Source organism: Lutjanus erythropterus, chromosome 21 (genome assembly GCF_056507025.1).
Source record: "Lutjanus erythropterus isolate fLutEry1 chromosome 21, fLutEry1.hap2, whole genome shotgun sequence".
In the NCBI taxonomy this organism is placed as follows: Eukaryota; Metazoa; Chordata; class Actinopteri; order Lutjaniformes; family Lutjanidae; genus Lutjanus; species Lutjanus erythropterus.
The window spans coordinates 24,794,276-24,815,891 of NC_139337.1; the positions used below are offsets into that span (position 1 = coordinate 24,794,276).

General features: G+C 39.2%; 1 protein-coding gene across 1 annotated transcript in view; it reads left to right on the plus strand.

Annotated features, from left to right (window-relative positions):
- Positions 1-21,616, plus strand: part of cdh19 (cadherin 19, type 2) — a 34,285-nt gene that overhangs the window by 4,650 nt on the left and 8,019 nt on the right. Inside the window, exons 2-9 of the mRNA XM_084747145.1 lie at positions 2,826-3,212; positions 3,347-3,641; positions 6,356-6,475; positions 10,067-10,234; positions 11,335-11,525; positions 16,605-16,858; positions 19,491-19,627; positions 21,168-21,289. Of these exons, the coding sequence (XP_084603271.1) occupies positions 2,967-3,212; positions 3,347-3,641; positions 6,356-6,475; positions 10,067-10,234; positions 11,335-11,525; positions 16,605-16,858; positions 19,491-19,627; positions 21,168-21,289 (1,533 nt within the window). The 5' untranslated portion in view covers positions 2,826-2,966. The remainder of the gene's footprint in view (positions 1-2,825; positions 3,213-3,346; positions 3,642-6,355; positions 6,476-10,066; positions 10,235-11,334; positions 11,526-16,604; positions 16,859-19,490; positions 19,628-21,167; positions 21,290-21,616) is intronic.

A 21,616-nucleotide genomic window follows, 5' to 3' on the forward strand; every position in this document is an offset into this window, starting at 1 on the left:
TACAAATGGGTCTTGACGGCTAATTTACTTTTACAAGATTAAACATGAACATGAGCTCTTAAGGCATTAATACTGCAACTACTCGAAGTGCTGAAACAACTTCCCACGGTATATACGGTATGTTTTAAATTTCCACCGGGACCCCCAAAAAAACGCATGCACTTGTGTTCCTGTGCAGCACTTTGGATTAAAGCGTCCACATGGTGGGACTGTATTTGTTATGTGCTGATATTACTGTGTCAAAAAGCTCTATTAAAATGGTTCAGAATTATGGCTGTTGTGACTTCTAGCCTTTAATAACATCTGATCCCACTGAGGGCTGATGTACGGTTTGCTGCTTGACTGGAGAGCAGTAAAGTTTGGTTCAGGGTTTCACGTCTGGACAAATAATTTGTGCTGCCTTTCAAAGTAAACGACCATAAGACAGAAAAGCAAAAGAATGTCCCCGGGTTTTGAGCCAAACACACCTACGCTGATACACAAAGATAATATAGGGGAGACCGGGGGCAATTGTAACACACTCAGTACCTCCAATCACACCCAAGCTAGAGTGTTGACACTCCCTCTGCACGTGCTCAGTAGGATTCTCTCTCTGCCTGTGTTAAAGGAGCAGGGTCATTTCACTTCAGCAGAAGTTACTTTTTGGACATACAGAACTTTTCTTCTGCTGTCCAAAGTTTAGATGACGGTGAATTTGAACTCACATCAATGTTATCTCGAGGTTACTGGTTAAGTTAACATGAACTAATTATAGTAATATATGTCTTGCTAGTATGTAAGACTTTATCCACGCCGCAAGATCAGGAGCAATTCTGCTACATGCAAGTAGGAACCAATGTAAGCACCTTGTTTCTCTTAATCAGTTTGAACATTAAATATCTTATCTTTGTCATGTATTAATGGGTCAAAATGTTTTTGCAAATCATTGCATTCTGTTTTTATTTACATTTTACACAGCATTCCAACAACTGTGAAATTCGTAGTTAAAATTAAATCTAGTTGCCACTGAAATAGTTGGCTACTCTTCTGCAAAAATATAAATATATTTGGCTTAGAATGTATATTATGCCTGACATCTAACAGAACTAGAACCATATAATATTAATAGGTACTACGGCAATAATGTGATTACTTTGACGTGCGCTTTTATTTGACATACAGTGGGTTAATATTACTTTTCACAGTCTCATTAGTTAAAATATATAAATTATGTTATTGATTAGTTTTAAAGATAACTAGTGTATTTCAAGTAGTGTGGGAATTATGAAGGAAAATGTAAAAAAAACAATGTTACAATTGCCCCCGGTCTCCCCTTCATATAATTTCAAAGGGAAAATTGATCAAGAGGAGGTCGCCAAGTCAAACATGCCATGTGTTCACCCTCAGTATCACGGGATGACAAAGCCGTGATGTGAGTGTTTTTGACATGTGGAGTTGAGATGACAGTGGATGTTCATGGTTGCTAGGAGAAACAAAAGACACCAAAGGCAAGCTGAAGTCTGTTAACTTGGGCGGGGTTGCCAGTTCAAGCTATTTTATTTGTGTTGTCCTAACTAATTTGCTGTCTAGGCTGACTTTTCATTGTCCTTACACTCTCGACCCTGATCTCGGTGCACATTATAATTGGTGCATCGATTCGACTCATACTTTGTCAGAGGCATGTGTGTCTCTGTTTTCCATGTCCAGGGAGACATTGATCTAATTAGAAGTCTTCATTAGTCAGCGCCAGAGTGCAGTGTCATGCTTAAGGAATGATGTTCAGGCCCTGCACCCCCCAATGAAACACAATGCAGGGCCTTGTCTGAATTCAAAACAGAGGGCTGTTTTCAGCCGCCCGTGCAGGACAGCAGGATGCAAGTCAAAAAAAAAAAAGAAAAAAGAAACAGAGTTCAAACAAAGGGTTTGTCTTTCTCTTGTAAAATGCAATCTGGCTTTCTGCTCGAATTTGTTATACATTGTAATTGTTGACGTGCAATGGATTTGACGTATCTGTTCAGATAGTCAACAAAGGATCATGTCAAAATACAGCTCATAGAGAACAGTTGTTCCCAACCTTTTTTTTTTTTTTAAATCAGACACTGTCAGATCAACTCAGCGCCCCCTCACTGACACCAGCTGCCACGCTGAATTGATTTTAAACTGGATTTTATATAAAAGGGGATATTGTTACCCTGCAATGATATTTTCATTCAATTTGACTTTTGTGGTTTGGTAAACTTTGCATCTGCACTATAATCACTACAGCGGCTGATGCTGCAGTTTAGCTAACGTTACCTAATTAAACCCAAAATGGTTAGAGTTAACGTTTGTTAAACATAATGGATAAATGGTTGAGATAGTTAACATTAGCTACAGTAAGTGTACTGGAAGTACTTAAGATAATAACTAATTCAAATTTCAACCATTTAGGCTACTTTTTACTCTAATTTAACTGTTTATCTATTTTAGCTATCTCTTTCAGTCATTTTTCCATTAGCCTGCATTTGCCTAAGTAGCTTTCAGCACACTTGCTAGCTAGTTTTCTAGTGGTACAGCTTTTAGATATATTTAAAATATTAGGCCTACATTCTCAGGAACAAGTTTGCCTGGTTAGATTAGAACAGCGTGTAAACTCTTCAAGTTAGATTTGCCTATCAGCCAGAGCCACAGTCTTTAAATGTAACTTTTTAATTACAAAAAAGTCCAAATACTTCACATGTATTTAAAGCTTTGTGTAATTAAACACTACTCTGCTACAGATTTCAGTTTCCCCATTTTGTAATCTCTGTGCGCTGTTTGAAATTTCTCACTGCAGCCATTAATTAAATTGTTACCTTTTATTTCAGAGACATGAGCTTGCATACAAACCACATCATAACAAGATGGGATACTGCACTGCCGGGATCATGAATTATTATGCTGTCGAATGAAGGCTTGGTAGCACCGGACCAGTGATACCTGATAACTGCATCTCCTGTCCACTAACCATGGGAAGTACAGAGGAAATGCACCGATGGACAGTAAAAATGAGCATGCCGGGTGTTTTGGCCATGGTGACGGTCTTTTCTATGATTCCTGGCGGGGTGCTGAGCGATATAAGAGGTACTCAGGGTCTGGAAGCCCAACAATTGGCCCAGGGGTCCACTCATCTGCACCGTCGCCTGAAGAGAGGCTGGATCTGGAAACAGCTGTTTGTCCCCGAGGAAGATCCCACTCCTCGCGTTATTGGCAAGGTACCGCTTCAGATTGAATGTCCTCCATGTCCTTGATACGGTACTTCCCTTTGAAAATGCATGTTTTCTGGTTACCTCTGAGAAAATTGTTTAAAAACATCGAGCTTTCATTTCTCCCCTCCTCTTTTCTGTAGCTCAAATCCGACTCTGACCGGGGCGAGTTTTCCATCAAGTACATATTATCAGGAGAGGGCGCCGGAGACGTGTTTGAGATAGATGAGTATTCTGGAGACATCCGGACACTGAAGAAGCTGGACCGTGAAGAAAAGGCCTTCTATGTCCTTCAAGCCCAGGCTATCAACAGGAGGTCTAATGAACCAGAGGAACCCCAGTCAGAGTTCATCATCAAGGTGCAGGACATCAATGACAATGTCCCCCAGTTCCAGAACGAACCATATGTGTCCAGCATCCCTGAGATGTGTGAAGTCGGTATGTTTCACAATGGGAAAGCACTGACGCTAACAGTAAGAATTGAAAGTGCAGGCGCACAGAATCGAATTTAAAGGGTCAGTTCATCAAAATCTATCAGATCAGTTCAACAAAATCCCCAATCCACAAAATACATATTACATCACTTACATTAAGCAGCACAGTAGCCATGCAGTTGGTACGGTTTTACCCAGAAAACAGTTTAACACCGGTTTTGATAAGAGATGGTGATGTTGATTTTTTAAACTCATGCAAGCTGTGGGTGGAAAAGTCAGTCTGTTGGGTCAACAGCTCCATATCTGTTCCCCGTAAGAGATATTTAATTAATTATTTGTGAATCACTTTGGTGATCACCTGACTTTTCAGCCATCCCCATCATCAGGTCAAATTTTAATTTTGTCCACATGGTTATAAACTCATGACAGTCTCATCAACCTCACCTGCACCTTTCTGTTAATTAGCAAATGTTAGCATGTCATCACACTAAAGACCCTAAGCCTATATCAGAACCCTATAGGCCACCTGCTAAAGGGACACCCCAAAAACTTGGTATTTCACCCGGGGGCTGCACCTTATGTCAAGACTGTCGTGTGCCTGCATTTTCATTCGCTCTCATTGGGTCATCTCTTCACTTTTTGCATAAGCTAGCAAAAATGTAACCTAAACTTAATGCCTAATTGTAACTTTTCACTTTTTTGTCATCATGGATTTATGTTGATAGAGCTGAATTTTTACTCTTTGAAATTCGGCAAGGCTGCAACCGCATTCAGACTTTCCTGCTGACATTTAGATGCACAAAATTATGTCCAACAACACGTACTCAGAGGGGCGATATGTATTCTGATATCAGTGTGTTAGTATGTGCATCAATAGATAACGAAATGAGCTCACCAGACAGCCTATCCATATACATAAGTGTGAAAAAAATGCAAAAAGAATGGAAAGACATGAGTAATATTTTCTGTATGTCTTTGTTATTGACATCCGTTGAATAAACTGATCTCATATTATATGAGTGAACTCAGACCATAGGCTGTTGCTAAACATCAGCATATTAAAGGGATAGTGTGACATTATGGGAAATATGCTCAAATATGCGAGATTCTTGCCAAGAGTTAAACGAGAAGATTGATATCACTCTCGTGTTTATGGTAAATAAGTAGCTGAAAACAGTAGTCTCTAAAGCTCACTAATTAACACGTAACATCTGAGAGGAAGTAACTGTAGCCATTGTTGCTAGGCAACCAGCGCAGACCCCCAGGGAGTTACTGCTCCCAACCAATGTTTCACCAACTGTGAAACTGTCATTTGTATGTGGATTAAAAAAGCAAGACATAATGTGTTAAACAGTGAGCGCTAGGAGGATTTTGAACCAGTGTAGCTGCTTCCTCCTGTTAAGACTTTGCATGCTAAGCTAAGCTGTTAGCTCCAACCACATCATCATGTTTTTTTTTGCTTTCATATCGCATTAACAGCAACACTTTTACTAATGTTAGACCCAATTTACCACCTAATTAACCACAGATGAAAGCTTGACTTTGCCCAAAACTAGCAGTTGGTCCAAAGGTGAGGTGTCGCTATTGGCTGGTTTATCAAAAACACTCGCAAAACAACACAGTGCATAAAATAAGCACAGCACGAATGTCATCAGACCACATCTTTAACTATACATCTTTAAATGTTACAGTTACGGCTGAAATAAACAAATTTGCCACCATTTGCCATGGTGTCGTAATATTTGAAATAAGCCAAACAGGGGCATAACTGAAGATTCATTTATGTTCCAGTGAATTGTGTATTTTAAATATTCATACAAGCAATTGGTGAGTTTTGTTTACCAATAAAAGTTAAACATTTGCATTTAACAGATAAAAACTTGCCCTTTCGTTTCTAAGGATATACTTTTGAAATGAATTTCTTAACGTAAATCTTGACTGAAAAGCAATGAACAAAAGGTTATATTAAAGTCTGTCATCTGTCCCCATTCAGGAAGTCAAAAGTATTGGATTCTGACTCATAGCTTGGATGCCTTAAATTTCTTAAATAATGTTATTATAACCACTGCCCTTTCATACCACAAACATTACCATTTCAATTTATATGTAATCTGCTTTTGCAGCATAATATCTCACTCGTAATAAATCATAATGCATTTGACTCGGATAGGGGAAAGTGAGAGGGGGAAGGTTGGAGTGAAAATAAGAAATGCTGCTGTAAATCTATGCCTGTGAGAGAAAAACAGAGTGCTCTCTGGGAAAAAAAAAATGAGATAGACAAGAGGGCTGCGAGAGGGAGAAAGATACTGTTGAAAGCAAGGTGAGGAGAAGGATATGGTCAGCGGAGAAAAAGGTTGTGAGTGTGAAAGATAGAGAGGTGAAACTGAATCAGAGTGTGGAGGAGAGAAAACGAGGGGCAGGTGGATACTGAGAGAGATGTCGCTACAGGGCTGGAGAGGCTGTCACACACACCTGCACAGCCTTACTGAGTTGTGAAAGGCCAGCGCTGCTCCCCTCCCCCACTTCCCCAGCCCTCACCCCTTTGTCAACATCCCTCCTCTAACCCTACCTCCCCTCCCTTCTTCCATTTCCACTGCTCTCCCCCCCTGAGCCAGACAGACAGACCCTGCGGGACTGTGGCATAATCACTTTATTTCCCCGTCGACTGGAACTGCTGCCTGAGCTAACTCTGACTGTGTGATCCGCTCCCCCCCACAGGGACCACAGTGGCCCAGGTGACAGCCACAGATGCTGATGATCCTATGTTCGGAAACAACGCCAAGCTCATCTACTCCATCCTGCAGGGGGAGCCCTACTTCTCTGTGGAGCCAAAGACGGGTATGCCACTGACAGATTAAGAGGCTTTTAGTTTGAACTGTCCTTTAGTCGTATACAAATCTCCCTGTGCTGTTAGAGAGGTGCAGCAGAGATTCAGCTGTGCAGAAATACTGTGTGACTTCACAACAAGTGGGCTTAATGTGCTATGTTTTAGGGATTTCTGACCATTTTTATTTATTCTCTCTGGTTAAAGACATAATTAACCCTATATGTGCCGCTTATGGAACCTTAGTCAACCTTCTCCTTTCCTGTTTCCTGTATTCAAATATGTTATGTGCTTGTCTACATTGAAAAGAAAGTCAAATGTTGAATATTGTGAAAAGATGTTGCTGGGGGATTTGCTGAAGAGACATTTATAATCATATCTTAAATTACATTATATATAATAACATTAAAAAGGCAGTAGTTACCTAGCTAAGTAATCTACATAAATTTTTAACTAGGTCGTTACATCTGATAGACAATGATGGCCAAACAGTAGCTAACTAGCTTGTTAATTTACATCAATTGTTAGCTAGCTTGTTAGCTAATATTTTGCTGACATTAGCTAACTTCAGATATGACTATAAATATATGTCACTTTTACAGGTCACCCAGCAACATCTTTTGAACATGCATCTTCAAAATTTGTTTTTCTTCTCGACATAGACGAGCTAAGCACGTAGCAAATTGAAATACATTAATCATAAGCTTCTAAACTTTGAATAGGCACCAAACCAAAAGACAGTTTTTATTCCCTATTTATGCTTAGAAAAACTTGAGAGAATTTTTCCTTATTTGGTATTACGGAAACAAATCCTAACGTACTCAGTCCAACATTGCTTATCAACAAGTCTGTTATCTTGCAACCAACACTACTTTTCAGTGAAATGACTTTGTAGGTTAATGTTTGTTTTTTATAATTGAAACATACAAAAAAAAAAGAAAAAGAAAAAGCACAAAAATGGGCGCTTAACTTCAAAACAGATGAGTTTGAGGTGTTCATAAAGAAATTCACTAAATACAAAGGAATTTTCAACACTAACTTGGGAGATTTAAAAAAAAGCTAAGCTAGCAGACTCCACCATATCTAGCATCTTTTGTGTAAAAGCAATAAACGAGCAGCCATACTGATTAAACATGTTAGCTGATACTACCATTAGCCACTGTTGGCAAAGACTACCATAAGCCATTTTTGGCAAACACTACCCTTAGCTACTGTTAGCTAACACTATCATTGGCTAATTAGTAAGTTAGCTACTGCTACAGGTGGAAAAGTGAAAATTAGTCCTCAAGTTAGGAGAGTTTCTTTAAGATTTTGGGGAGTTAGGATGGTTGTGTTATTAACATTGTTACCAAACAGTTAAAATACGGTAAGAAGTTTCTGAAATTCGGCGCCAGGTTCCCTGTTTTTATATGATACATCACTTTGATGTGCCATAATACTGTTTACCTGCTACGTCCTTCTAAAGATACCATGCCCCCCATAAAACGTCAAAAATAGGCGTATGGTTGGGAGGGCAGAAATGTTTCCAATTTCAGGCTGTTGAGACAGGAAGCTGTCTTGTCTTTAGGCTTTGTCCCTCAGGTCCATGTCACTTTTCTCAAGTCAGACACTATTTCTCACTTTGAGAGTTGTATTTCCCCTGGCAACTTGATCTCTTAAAACAACTATTCACAGATTTAGCTGCTCTGTCAGACCATTGGGAGAAATGCGAGTCTTTACTGGTTCAACTGATGCCAATGCATGTACATTTACACTATATACTTGTGTAATACAGAGGTCAGCTATAATACTGCAATACTGCCCACACACATTGTTGACCTGAACTGTGAAGAGTTGGGGGATAGAATTATTGACGTTAAAAAAAAAAAGTTTAAATGCAAATGAATGCAATATCTAAAAGGGCAAATCAGACTTCTTTTTTAGGGAACCGATTGTTAGTTTTTACTGAGGAGTGGGCAGCAGTTGACTCTAAACCACAAAGTTGTCATTGCTCATGGCTTCAGTTAACCTATAAGGATAAATCTGTAGGTGTTCTAAATGTTTCTCATTGTCAACAAATCCCACGAACACACCAAAACCCAGCAATGAATTCATCTTATAAGCGAGTACTGTCTGTATAGCCCAAGTCTGACATATCTTATTCTTCTGTGCCTCTCAGTTATAGTGTAAAACCTCTATCAGCCATCAACAATGATGCATTGTGGAGAAAAACATGCACTTTTTAAAATTATTTCCACTTTCATTGTCCTGATAACGTGAAATACTAATTACACTAAAGATGTATTAATGCACACCTGCAAACATTCCCCAGCAAACATGCTATTTTGAGTGATGTTTGCTAAAAATCACACTGCCCAGGTGTTTAATAAAAAAAAAAACTAATAATAATAACAACAACAACAATTAAAAAAACACCTATATATTTGTGACCTGGTTGTCACTTTTCAGAAGGAATGAATGGACAGACAGGAAACTATGGACAGGCTAACAAATTGTTGGTTTTGTTTTTTGGTTAAATTATTCAACTTTTAAAGCCAGCAATGCAGTTTAGCATCAGCTTTTCAACATCTAGCATTCACATGCAGTTTCCTCATAAATTGGATTCTTTAGTTTGGCATTATCTAGCAACGCGGCTAACACAGCTCTACTAGCAAGTATTGCTTCTGCTTCAGCTGCTTCTTCCTGCAAAGTTAAGCCAGCACTGCAGTTTAGCTCCCAGCCATTATTCATACTCCTTAAGCAGATTCTCCATTAAAATTACAATGCAGTTTAGCTCTAGCTTACACTCTATTTGGCAGTAGTATTTGAACTGTAGTTAGTAGTTAGTAGTTAGTATCAGCTTTTTAAAATTCAGCATTCACATGCAATTTCTTCAGCACATATTGCTACTGCTTCAGGTTCTTCTTCATACAAAGTTAAGCCAGTGATGCAGTTTAGCTCCAAGCCATTATTCATATTCCTTAAGGAGATTCTTCATAAAAATTGAACATTTACTACATTAATGATTTCTGGTATAAACCACAGAGTAAAGACAGATAATTTGTTGCTTGAACAGTTGCTCTCATGATGAGAGTTAGGAGAAAATGATTTGTGCATGTACATAAATTGATAGATTTCATTTTGTGACTGTTTGGCGAACTGCTGTGACACCGGGCTGCTGCTGGTAAGTATCTGTTCAACATGAGTCAGATGTGTTCGAAACACAATAGTTATTTGACTGGATAGTGTAGTTAGCAAAAGGTTGCTGAAAAGTTCACCTCATCCAAACGCAAGATTAAATGTCTAAAGGGCTGAAATGATCCAGGGCAAAAATCGCATATAAATTCGCCCGGTCGATATAATTATTCTCTTTATTCAAATTGTTCTTCTGTTTACTGAAGCTTTAAGTCATCTGAAAGCCCTCCTGATATTTATCTGTGTATTGATAATATTTGCAGACTTGAATTTTTTTTGTGGCATTCTCCGAGACAACTTCAGGCAAAGTTTGTTTACTTACATTTGGTAAAAGGGAAAATGGATGGATAGAAAACCACCCACAGACAGACATGACGCTGTGTTAATGAACTCCACTTGCCTCTGTGCCCGTCTGTCTCTTCCACCTGCAGGGATTATTGTAACATCCTGGCCGAACATGGACCGAGAGGCCAGGGAGCAGTACCTGGTGGTGGTGCAGGTGAAAGATATGCTGGGCCTCAGCGGCGGTTACTCCTCCTCCACCACCGTCACCGTCAGCCTGACTGATGTCAACGACAATGGACCCACATTCCAGCACCGTGAGTCACTTTAACCCACAGTCTGAGTCATAGTGATGCAAACACCGGGCCATACACACTCGGGGAATCAATGAAAAAGTACAAAGCATTGCAGACTGCTAGGAGATGTTTGATATTATACCTAAGAGGTATTTATTTGATCACACTTCTCCGGTTCGGGTGGGTGGTTTTGTGCTGCCAGCGCTGCATTCGTCCGTGCACGTCTTGTTATTCAGACGGCAGCGAAAATTAAAAGGAGACAGTCGAAGAACGAGACGGGGAGGGAGAGGTGGAGGGAGCGGAGGAGACGTGAGAGGAGGTGGGGATGCTGTGTTCATCTGCGTGTGCACACGTACATGTGTCGCCCACTGGATGAATTTAATCATTCACACATGAAAGGACATTTGTCATGACCTTTGGAAACAAACCTAGCCTTCTCAGCGATAAACCTCACTAAATGAATGCCCAGGGAGGAAATCAATTCTGCAGAAATGAGACGGCAAGGATGATACTTTTAACTATTAATGTCACATTCGCATTCATTGCTGGTGCTACTGTATCCCATGGATGCTATGTTCAGTCAAAAGGCCTTATAAATATTGTATGGCCACACTTCACTTTGAACTGTGCCCTCTGTTTTGTCACATAATTGCAAATTATTATCAGCAGGGCTTTATTTCTTTTTTTTTCAGGAGCAGATGGTTGCTGTTGAGTTGCTCGCAGTTGTGGCCAGCCATCCAAATAGAGTCCCTCAAAGACACAATCACATTTTCTCATCTTCTTATTAGAGTTAGGCTGGGATTATGTTGGAGTTGCCACAATTTATCTGTGACTCACACAAATTGACCCTCCACCACAATGTTCTCCCTTCTTATCACTTTACACACTAGCAGACTCTCTTGACTAGCTATTAACAACTTACTGTCAACTTCTGTCGAAGATGTTTTAGTCAAGAAACTTTTTATTTGTTGCTTTTCTCCAAACCTGAGGTATCATTACGCGCTGTAAAAGAACCAATCATCCGGATTCTGTATTCCTTTTGATATCCTATTCCAGCGTTCAACTTCTCAGGCTAATGCTGTCAACACGAATCTTTTTAAAAGCATTTCTTTTTTCTTCAGACCTGTACGCCTTTGCCGTCCCTGAAAATGCAGCCGTGGGAACCACAGTGGGCAGGATTATGGCAGAGGATGGAGACACTGGCATCAATGCTAGGATGACCTACAGTCTGGAGGATGACCTGGAGGAAAGCTCTACTTTTATCATCAAAACAGACCCGGTGACACAGGAGGGGGTGATTCTGCTAGCCAAGGTGAACACATGCACAGTGTTTATCTCCCTGGCTGGTTCATTTTTAAAACTGATTAAATAATGCTTAGTTAATGCATGTTTAAAATATCACTTAACTTCAAGTTATGTTGTCTCAAATATTAGAACTTAAACATGAATAAATATTACATTTAATCCTAACTCTCTTTAGTTTAGTGTTTACTCTAAATCTAGATAACATTTAATTCTGCTGCACCAAAAGTCCAACTTACAATTTATCCATTAACTATAAACTTACACTTGAGGAGGTTTAACTTCTAAAACTTTCAGAGGTGGACTGAGCAAAATAATCAAGCTCTGTGAAGAAAGACAAGACTCAACCAAACTGAATTTTTTGATGTGTCTCTTTTTTTTTTCACTTGTTAGTCTGTTAAAAGTCTGCCAGTAGCTGCCAGACACTCTTGTTTTCTTACTGTGCTCTTGTCCACCTTTTAATCGTCTGTTATTAGACCATATCACTCCATTAATTCAGCCAACAATTTCTTCTCAAAGGAGGAGAAATGAAAGCGCCTCTGCTACACTATCACAGGCTAACGAGGCTAACTAACTGTTTTTAGCTAGCTACCAAACAATGTAACATTTTGTTTACTTTTTAGCTTGTTAGCAAAACAATGTAAAGTTTGTTAATTTTTTACATGCCAAGCACAAAAATTGAGCATTTCACTAACTTTTTATAATGTGTTATTAACTTTTTAGCTAGCTAGCAAACAATGCAACAATGTAGGAGTACAGAGTAGACAAAAGTTAATTCCCCCCCCCCCTCTCTTTTACGATTACTACTAGTACTAGGTCAAGGCAGCTTTATTTTTTTAAATTTATTTTAATTTAGGTAAGTAATATCTCCATGCTGATTAAACTGTATTAGTTTACGTCACTAAACTTAGATTCACTAAATGCAGATTAGTTTTTAGTTGTTCAACAAAACTCTCCTTATCTGAATGTACTAACTTTAAACCTAGTTTTCCTAAACACTGACTCAGAGTTAATTAATCTTTGTTGATGCAACCCAGCATATGTCTAATATATGAATTTGTAGATATTACTTTTTTTTAATCTGAGATTTCAAGGGCTGTATTGTAACCAGACACCATAGTGTTGTTAGGCACAGAGGCCATTAGATCTGGAATCATTATTTTTACAAAAACTATAGGCAGTTATTGCCATCTTTGTTAAGTCACCCGTGTTTAAAATTTAATTAAAATTACAGACACCACCGTGAACTAAATGAAAAAAAAAACAGCTGACAGAGGGCATGACAGCTTATCCTGACACTCCCCAATAATCACACAAGCATGCTCCAGACAGACAGACAGCTGGCAGACCGCAACAGCATTAACGTTAAAACCACACAGATACACGGGCAAACAAGAAATAAATAAATATATATTTGAAAAATTAATGAGGCTACCAGACGCAACAGTGTAACAGCCTGGCACCGAGACCCAATAATCACACACAGTCACACACCTGGTGGAAACAGCAATATCACCGCCTTTCCAGGTCACGGGCATATAAAGGCCCATATGTTCAATGAACTACTCTGTATCTGCGCTGCGACGACAGCGAAAGAACAAAGAATATAAACGGTTTACTTTTGATGATGTCTCGCTGCCTGAGAACTCACAGCGATGACAAGACTGCAGATAGTTAAGCGAGTCCCAAAAACCGAACTGTTGCTTTGAGCAAAATGCTTTGTTTCGCCGTTAAATAAACTTGAGGCCCATGAAAGGCAGCTAGTTTGATTCTAGAGGCTCCCGGCCCTCTGCTGTACTCTGTGTGACAGAAGAAGATAATGGGCCAATTAGCTGCTACCTTCAGAAGCTGAATTATCATCAAACAAGACCCAACAGAAAAAAAAAAAAAAAAATTAAAGACCATCTTTGGATGAGATCACACCAGCCACGATGACTGCCAACATGTTGACAGTCTGACCCACGACTACTCAGTAATAATATCTGCATTTGTCTGAGCCCGTTCTTTGTACTTATTCTAAACGGAGCCGTTCTAACAGGGCTCTGCATCTTGACTCGCATGTTAAACAGTCCAAATCACAGTCCAGACTGCAGTCACTGCACTGATTCTGTCGCTTTCATTTGGCTGATTTTCTCTCACTTTGAAGAAAAAAAACAAAAAGAAAACAAGTTCTAGTCTAACATGTGGTCAAAGGCTGTGCTTATGCCACATTTTACATGTCTGTTGAAGAGACGGAGACTCACGCTGCGTTCAGTTTACGTCAGTTATCGGCGGTCAGACCTGGAAACAACATCACACTTGACTGTGTTCAAAACTGATCCCCATGAAAATACAAGTTGGACAATTTACTGGGACACAAAAAACAGAAGTGCTAATAAACCACATGTTACTACAGTGTTCACGACTGTCGATGTGCAGGGCAGCCATCTTGGATTTTGAGGTCTTTCAGAACATCATCTTATCATCTGATTAATCACAACATCCAAAAATAATTGCCCAGAATATAACTGTGCATTTGCCATACATTTAACATTAATTCATAAATCAAAAGGAAATATTTGTGTCATCTCATTAAATTGGCACATTGTGAGAATATAAACACAAGAATAAAACACAAAGAACTGGCTCCAGCAGCATTATTACATGTGTTGGACCACATTTTGAATACATCTTTTGTGGTACGCTATTGTGTAGAGAGAATCTGACTCCAGACACATATAAACTACCTGCCAAAATAGTCATACTTTCCAACCTCGAGGCCTCAAAAATAGGGAGGATTTTTTTGATTTTTTTTGATACCAAAATATTTGAGTTTCAAAGGAGAATTGTGATCCCAGGAGGAAATAAGGGGATGGCGATGAAAAACGGGAGTCTCCTGGGAAAATCGGGAAGGTTGGCCGGTATGCTTAAAACTTCCTCTGTGGTAGTTCCTGCTACAGTCAGTGGTTCACACATTTTGCCATGTTGACACACACACACACACACACACAGACTGAAAAAGGTTAAAACAATGCCAGCCACGCACTGTTGCAGCTGAAATTGTATGTTGTTTATAGGTACAAAATCCAGACAATATTTAACTTTTACTAATAGACTTTATTCACTGCAGTATTGATATGAAATAGTAGGTAAATGCAGGTGTTACCAGTGATTCTAATTGAGGTCCTGTTCCATTTATTGTACCAGAGCCTGCATGCACAAGAACAGCACGCTGACTCTGTTTGACCTGAATGCAACAGGTCTTGAACGGCTTTGATAAACTGAATGGGACTGGACCTTACTCTGCTTTTTAAAATACTCAATTCTGATTGGTCGGTTGCATCATTCTAAGGCTTGTTGCTATTGTATAACAGCTCGTTGCTATGAAGAACGGACCTTTACTATAGTCGCAGTTTTGATTGTAGATGCTGGAGGAATGATAAAATCATTTTTAAAGTACTAAAACCATTTTAATATAAATATTTTGTGACATTTTGTTGTTTTTGGGGGGAAGTAAACATATAGTAAGTGGGATAATGTACAGTGAGCGGGTGATTTTAAAATAAACCCCTTGAGGATGATTCACGTCGAGGTCTGCATCACCTGCATCAAAATGGCTGCAGTGAAAAAGGTCCATAAGACTGCAAGCTTTGATTCTTGGTTTGACAATGAGTGTCAGAAGCTCTGTGATTGGGCAGGCCTGAGCTTTATATAGTTCAAGCACCCACTGATTTCAAAAAGTCAAAGTCCTCAATCTATTTCTGTTAGTTAAGAAGACTCAAATATAGATCAACGCTGAATGCTCTTGTAATCCTGTTGGACTCGTACTTTATGTTTTCCCACATTCGGTATGCGTCTGCTTTATAGCACAGGAGATTTCAATTTAGATGCCGTGATAATGAAAAAAAAAACATTATTGACTCTGTCTCTGAATCATTTTGGGAATGCGGTAATGGTTTGCATGCTGTTTTCTTATTACTAGCATCATAATGTTAATCGAAAACGCAGCATTATTTAAGTGCGTGCTCACAGCTGGTAGCTTATTGACATTGACTAAACAATTTTAAAATCCAGACTGAGTCATCCTGCCCTCACAGGAATAATCATCTATCTTAAGTACAAGTTGGCAAAACATATTTGAGAAGCTGTTAGTCTTTAATCTTCCTTAATTATGATGAACAAGAAATATTCTGCTAATAACAGCCACAGTATTAAAGGAACAATATGTAGCAGTTATGTGAGCAAAGATGAGTACTGCAGTCCAAATAGCAAGTTGATGACTCAAGACGGTATATTAAATAGATTTAAATCCTACTTAATGCATGATCTATGATTGAAGCGATTTGTTCCCACCTGCCCCCTCATTTCCAGACTCAGGGAAGCTTGGCTGCAGGAATACTGCTGGGGTCCAAGATGAGAGCAAGACATTGTAATTTGACAATAACAGGCAGGGGGCGAGGGCGACATATCGTCACTGGGAGACTCAAGCGGGGGATCGCCCCCTCTGGTGCACACGTTTGAAAAAAAAACAATGCAAAAGTGCCCACTTGGATGCCCCTATGATGGATAAAATGTGCCCTTCCCATAGACAAAACATAGTAAAGTGCCCTTCCATTGGGCAAAACATGATAAAATAACATCTGGGCTGCCCCTCTAGTGGACAAAACATGATAAAGAGCCCTCTAAAGTGCCCTTTGAGTGGAAAAAACATTGTAAAGTATCATCTAAGGTGCCCCTGTGGTGCACAAAACATGGTAAACTGCCCTCTGAGGAGAAAATATAATGCAGTGCCCTATGTTCTGCCCTACATACCAGCAAATTATTTGGCCTCTATGTAACTTTAAATAGTTAAATAGTTCCCCGTGTGTTTTATTACAGAGTTCTAGTAGTTGTTGTATGATGAAACAAACTGTTTCAACTTAAATGCATAATGATTTTCACCGTGCTGGAGCCCCACCACATACAGGAGATGCCCCTTTAATTTTTTCGCCCCTGCCCCTCAGAAAGCCTGAGTGCGCCACTGCATATTGTGGTAATTTCATTATTTATTACAGAAAATAAATCACAGATTTCTGCTTTAGTTGTAAAAAGCTGTTTCTTTCCTTCACAGCTGTTGGACTTCGAAACCAAAAGACGTTTCGTCATGGCCGCAGAGGCGGTCAACGATCACGTGGACACCCGTTTTCTGCCTCTGGACGAGTTCAGGGACAGGACGACGCTCAAGATTGTTGTGGAGGACGTGGACGAGCCGCCCGTCTTCCTCTCGCCGGTCTACGAGTGGAAAGTTCCCGAGAATGCGGCTGTGGGAACAGTGGTTGGCAGCGTTAGTGCCAGAGACACTGACACAGTCAACAATCCCATCAGGTAATGTGAACCGTCTGAACCAGGAAGAATGGCATCTGCCATCCCAACTGCCAGTATGATAATGACGAGGTAGATACCCAGGCTGGTGGGGGCGTAACGTCCCTAGACAGCCTGCCCTAGACAGCTTCCTCCACAGGGTGAAAAATCATTCCATTTCAAATAATGTTACTGGCTCGGTGCATCCATTTTTACCCTTGATCTCTGGATACCCTGTACATGGTCATATTTATCTCATATTACTTTAGTAGGAAATGAGCCCTGCTGAATAAATCATGACGATTTTTTTTTTTATACCTCACAGGCTTTTCTATCTATTGCCGTGGTATTATCACAAAGCGACGTGGCTAGGACGTGGGAATGTAATAAAGCACCATACGAGGTGGCATATGGAATTGAGATTTGCAGTCATTTGCAAGTGGGGCACGTTGCAGAGGAGACAGCAGCGGTACTGGTGCCTGTAGTCCATCTCAACAGAGCTTAAGAGTGGCAGGTGCTGCATATCATCCTCAGCCTAGCGTCTATTACTGTCCCTTTGGTGACAGTGTCTCATTGATTAATAAATTCAGGCTGACATTTTAGGGGTTTCCACAGTTCTACTAAATATGATTAAGTTTGCTTTGGTCAAATTGGCTTATTTTCCATGTCGTTATCAGCAAAGTGGCTCGCACAAATGATTCATTACTTGGCCTGTTTTCAATCCCGGTTACTCTAATTCACCGTGGTGTTATAATCACTTGTATTAATGAGGGTTAAAGGTATGGCGGTGTGACAGACATGTGCAATAACTAGCAAATATTTCTAATAAACAATTCTGCTTGCTTGGTCTGTGGATGTTAGATGTATATTATTTTAAGTTTTGGGGTTTTTTTGGTCTTTTTTTTACATTTAAATGTGCTGTTTACGGCATTTCCTTTAGAGCAGAGAACTGAATTACATTACATTAAAATATATTGTGTTTTATAGAAAATTTTCACTCTAAATCTATAATACACATTTCACAGCATGTTGTTGAGGGTGAAGTTTAGCTAGCAAATCACTTGTCTTTTCCTTTCAGTCCCTGCCACTGTGAAAAAACAAGCAAATATTTTGTTTCGTAATGATGACAGATATTATATTCTTTCAAAACAGCCACTCTGTCTGCAAATGAGGCAAACTGCTGTCATTTCAGAGAAAAAATAGTCTTGCCACTTTTTTCCAAATGTTTTTTTTAACAGTATGCCACTGCCTGGACGGACGTTAAATGACGTTAAATTGACGTTAGATTATGTGCTTTTTGGCTGCTCAAAATATATGTTTTGCAGCCATTCACTTTCAAAATAAGGTGAATAAAAGCATGAGCTTGTCAAATGCCATGCTTGGCCAAAACAAAGGTAGTCTGCCGGCCCCAAAATGGGTGGCTCTGCTTTAAAGGTCACAGTAGACCACCAGCATCTGGGATCAAAACAAATGCACGCTTCGTTTACTCAATTAAGTTTGGAAGATCACAAAACTCGGATCAAACTGTGAAACTAAGCAGCGCTAATTGAATATGGATCAAGATTATGTTACTGCATTGCTCATTTCTTGCTTAAAATGTTTTAAGAAACATGTTTTAATGTGCTGTTTAGCTGTCATAAGAGACATATTGTGACCGGGCAGCTGCCATTTTGGCTCTGGTTTCCAATGGACAGTCCCAAAACTAAGATGATACTGTGAAACCAGGCAGTGCTGATCAAATATGGATCAAGATTATCTTACTACTTTGCTGATTTCTCGCTTGAGGTTTTTTCAGAAGCACATTTTAGTGTACTGTTTAGCTGCAATACGAGACATATCGTGATCAGACGGCTGCCATTTTGGCTCTTCTTTCTAATGAAGACTCCTCTTCTACGCTCTACTGCGTTGCATAGTTCAGAAACAAATTTTGGTGCACTGGTTAGCTGTACTATGTGAAAGTTACCCACTGGATGTGGGGAAGATGAAGGGACTCACATGTACAAACATGCACGGGCCGCCGTCCTGGATAAACAGAAAAGTTGGACAGCAACTCACACTTGGAGGATGATGTCATTCTTTACCTGGGATGCCATAAAGCTACTATATTTTTACATAGCAAATAGTTGTTTTCTGAGCTTGTATGTTTTATATTGGACCTTTAAAAAGTGCAAGCAGTAACTTGTCACCCACGATCAGAAAAAAAGGCACAAGGATGCGTATTATGTCAGTGCCGCTGCACCACCTGTGTCATTGTGAAGACAGACAATTGTTCATTTCCAAGAAGCTTCAAAAAAGTTTCTCTGCTCCTGCATGTTTACAAGAAATCCTGTCTCATTGTCTTTAAACAATATTTTCTCACTCATGACAAATAAAGAAAGTCTGCGGTCAGATTTGAAATAACATTCAATTAAAATGGCGGAAAAAACACACACACACAATTGTGTCTATGCCATCTGTGTGAGACGCTTTGTTTTCACAGTTCTGTTGTAGCTGTGTCACTCGAGCTCGTGTCTGTAGTCTCTTTGTTGGCTATCTGTCAACAGATTAAAAAATTGAGCAGTTTGCCTAATTAATCTCCCTGTGGTATCACAATGTTTTGTTTGCCCAGAAAACAACCTTGCCTGCTAAATGTGTGTCTCTGTGATTTTTCTTCCAGATATTCAATCGACAAAAGAAGTGACACCACAAAAGCTTTCAAAATCGACCCAAACAATGGAACTATAACTGTCGGTAAAGCTTTGGACCGAGAGACTTCAAACTGGCATAATTTGACTGTTGAAGCAAAGGAAGCAAGTAAGAAGAATTTCATGTCATGTGCAAAAGCATTGTTGATGTGGTGAATTTATTTCATATTTATCCTTACTTAGACATGAAACCCGTCCAGGATATGTTCACAGCAACGTGTTGGTGGCAAAACTTTATCTGGAGCAGTGATTCCCAACCAGACATGCTAAAGGTTACGTGGAAAGATTGTTCAGCAACTTAACTAAAAATGATCAAAACATTATTCTGAGTCAGTAACACAATAATTACAAATTGAGAGTGCTTTAAAACTGGCAGCAAGGTAAAAATCGGCTAGAGAGGTTGAAATAGATGCTAAAATGAATGAATAAACAGTTGAAGCCATGAGCTATAAGCAGAATAAACTGTTGAAACAAGTACAAACAATGAATAAATAGTTGAAATTGTCAACCAAAAACACTCTGATTGTTCCTTCTTCCTCCCACAGTCCAAACTAACGCAGGTCAGATTGACTGGTGACCCTAAATTACCTGTAGATTTCAGTGTAAGCATGAATCGTTGTTTGTCTAAATGTCTTTGCCCTGTGACGGACTGGCGACCTGTCCGGATTGTACCGCCACCCTCCAGTAAATAAGCAGTTATAGATAATGGATGGAAGGATAGTTAGTTACAAGTGAGCTAATAGAGGAAAATGGAAAAATTTTAGCTAAAAGTATTAAATAAATTGTTGAATTAATTAGCTACAATTAAAATAGTTAACCAAAAGGAATGAACAAATGGCTAAAATTGCTAAAACTAATGAATAAATAATTAAAAATGGTAAGTAAAGTAATCCAATGATAAGTTGAAATAGCTATAAACAAAGAATATGCAGCTGGAATTAAAAGAAATGATTAATGATTGAAATACTTTGCTAAAAGCACTAATGAATAAATGTTGAAATTGCTAGCTAAATTTAATGGATGAACCAGTGAAATAGCTAAAATTAATTGAAAAAAAAAAAATAGTAATGAATAAACACTTAAAATTTCTTATTTAAAAGCAATTCATCAACAGTTGAAATTGGCCAGTCACCAGCTAAAAGCAATGGATAAGTGGTTGGAACGTCCAGCTTCAGCCGCTTGAAGTGGCCGCAGCACAAACACAAACTTGATCAAACCCACTAAACACTGACAGTTCGAAAAACATTAAAAACATGTATCTGTATCCAGTACGGATACAGATACAAATAATTTAGTTGATTAAACAGATACAGATAATAACATCCATTTTAAAGTTAATTAATAATGAGCATTGTTCAGAAAGGGGTACTTGAGTTCATCTTACTGGGCTTTGGAGGTTAAAGGAAGAAAAAGTTGGGAACCGCTGCTCTAGTTTTTACTTTTTTTTGTTGTTTTTTACTGCTCAGTCTGTCCTGGTCTGGAGAAAGCAGTGAAATGTTCATGCCCCCTTTTTTTTGTGCTCCACAGTCTAGTTTCAAGACGAAGAAACATTTATCAGTCTTAAGTATTATTTTGACAGAGCTTTTACAAAGCATTTATGATACATGCACCCAGTGGACTCCAGCAAATGTCTATCTTCACTACTGCAGCGCAGAACCATTTATCCTCCTCTGTGGTGGTGTTCATCAAAGTGCTGGACATAAACGACAATGTGCCAAGGCTTGCAAGAGATTACCAGCCATATATCTGTGAGGGAACACAGGCGGGAGAAGTATGTATATTATGATGCACTGATGTTTATGATTTACTATATAACAGTTTGGCATTGAGAATTTCCATGAACGTGGACAGTAAAAGTATTATTATATTGTATTAAACAATTCTACTATTCTGTACATCTTTTTAAACGTTGAAGGACTCACAATGAAGCCTTTGACTATTGCACAACACTGTAATATTTTACATTCATAACATTGTCAGCCGCTGAATGAGATTCTGTGTCGTATTTCCGAGAAAGGAAATACGACGGGTGCATATGATTACGTAGACTTCTCCAGGAAATCTGTTGTGTGTGTGCGTGTGTGTGTGTGTGTATGCG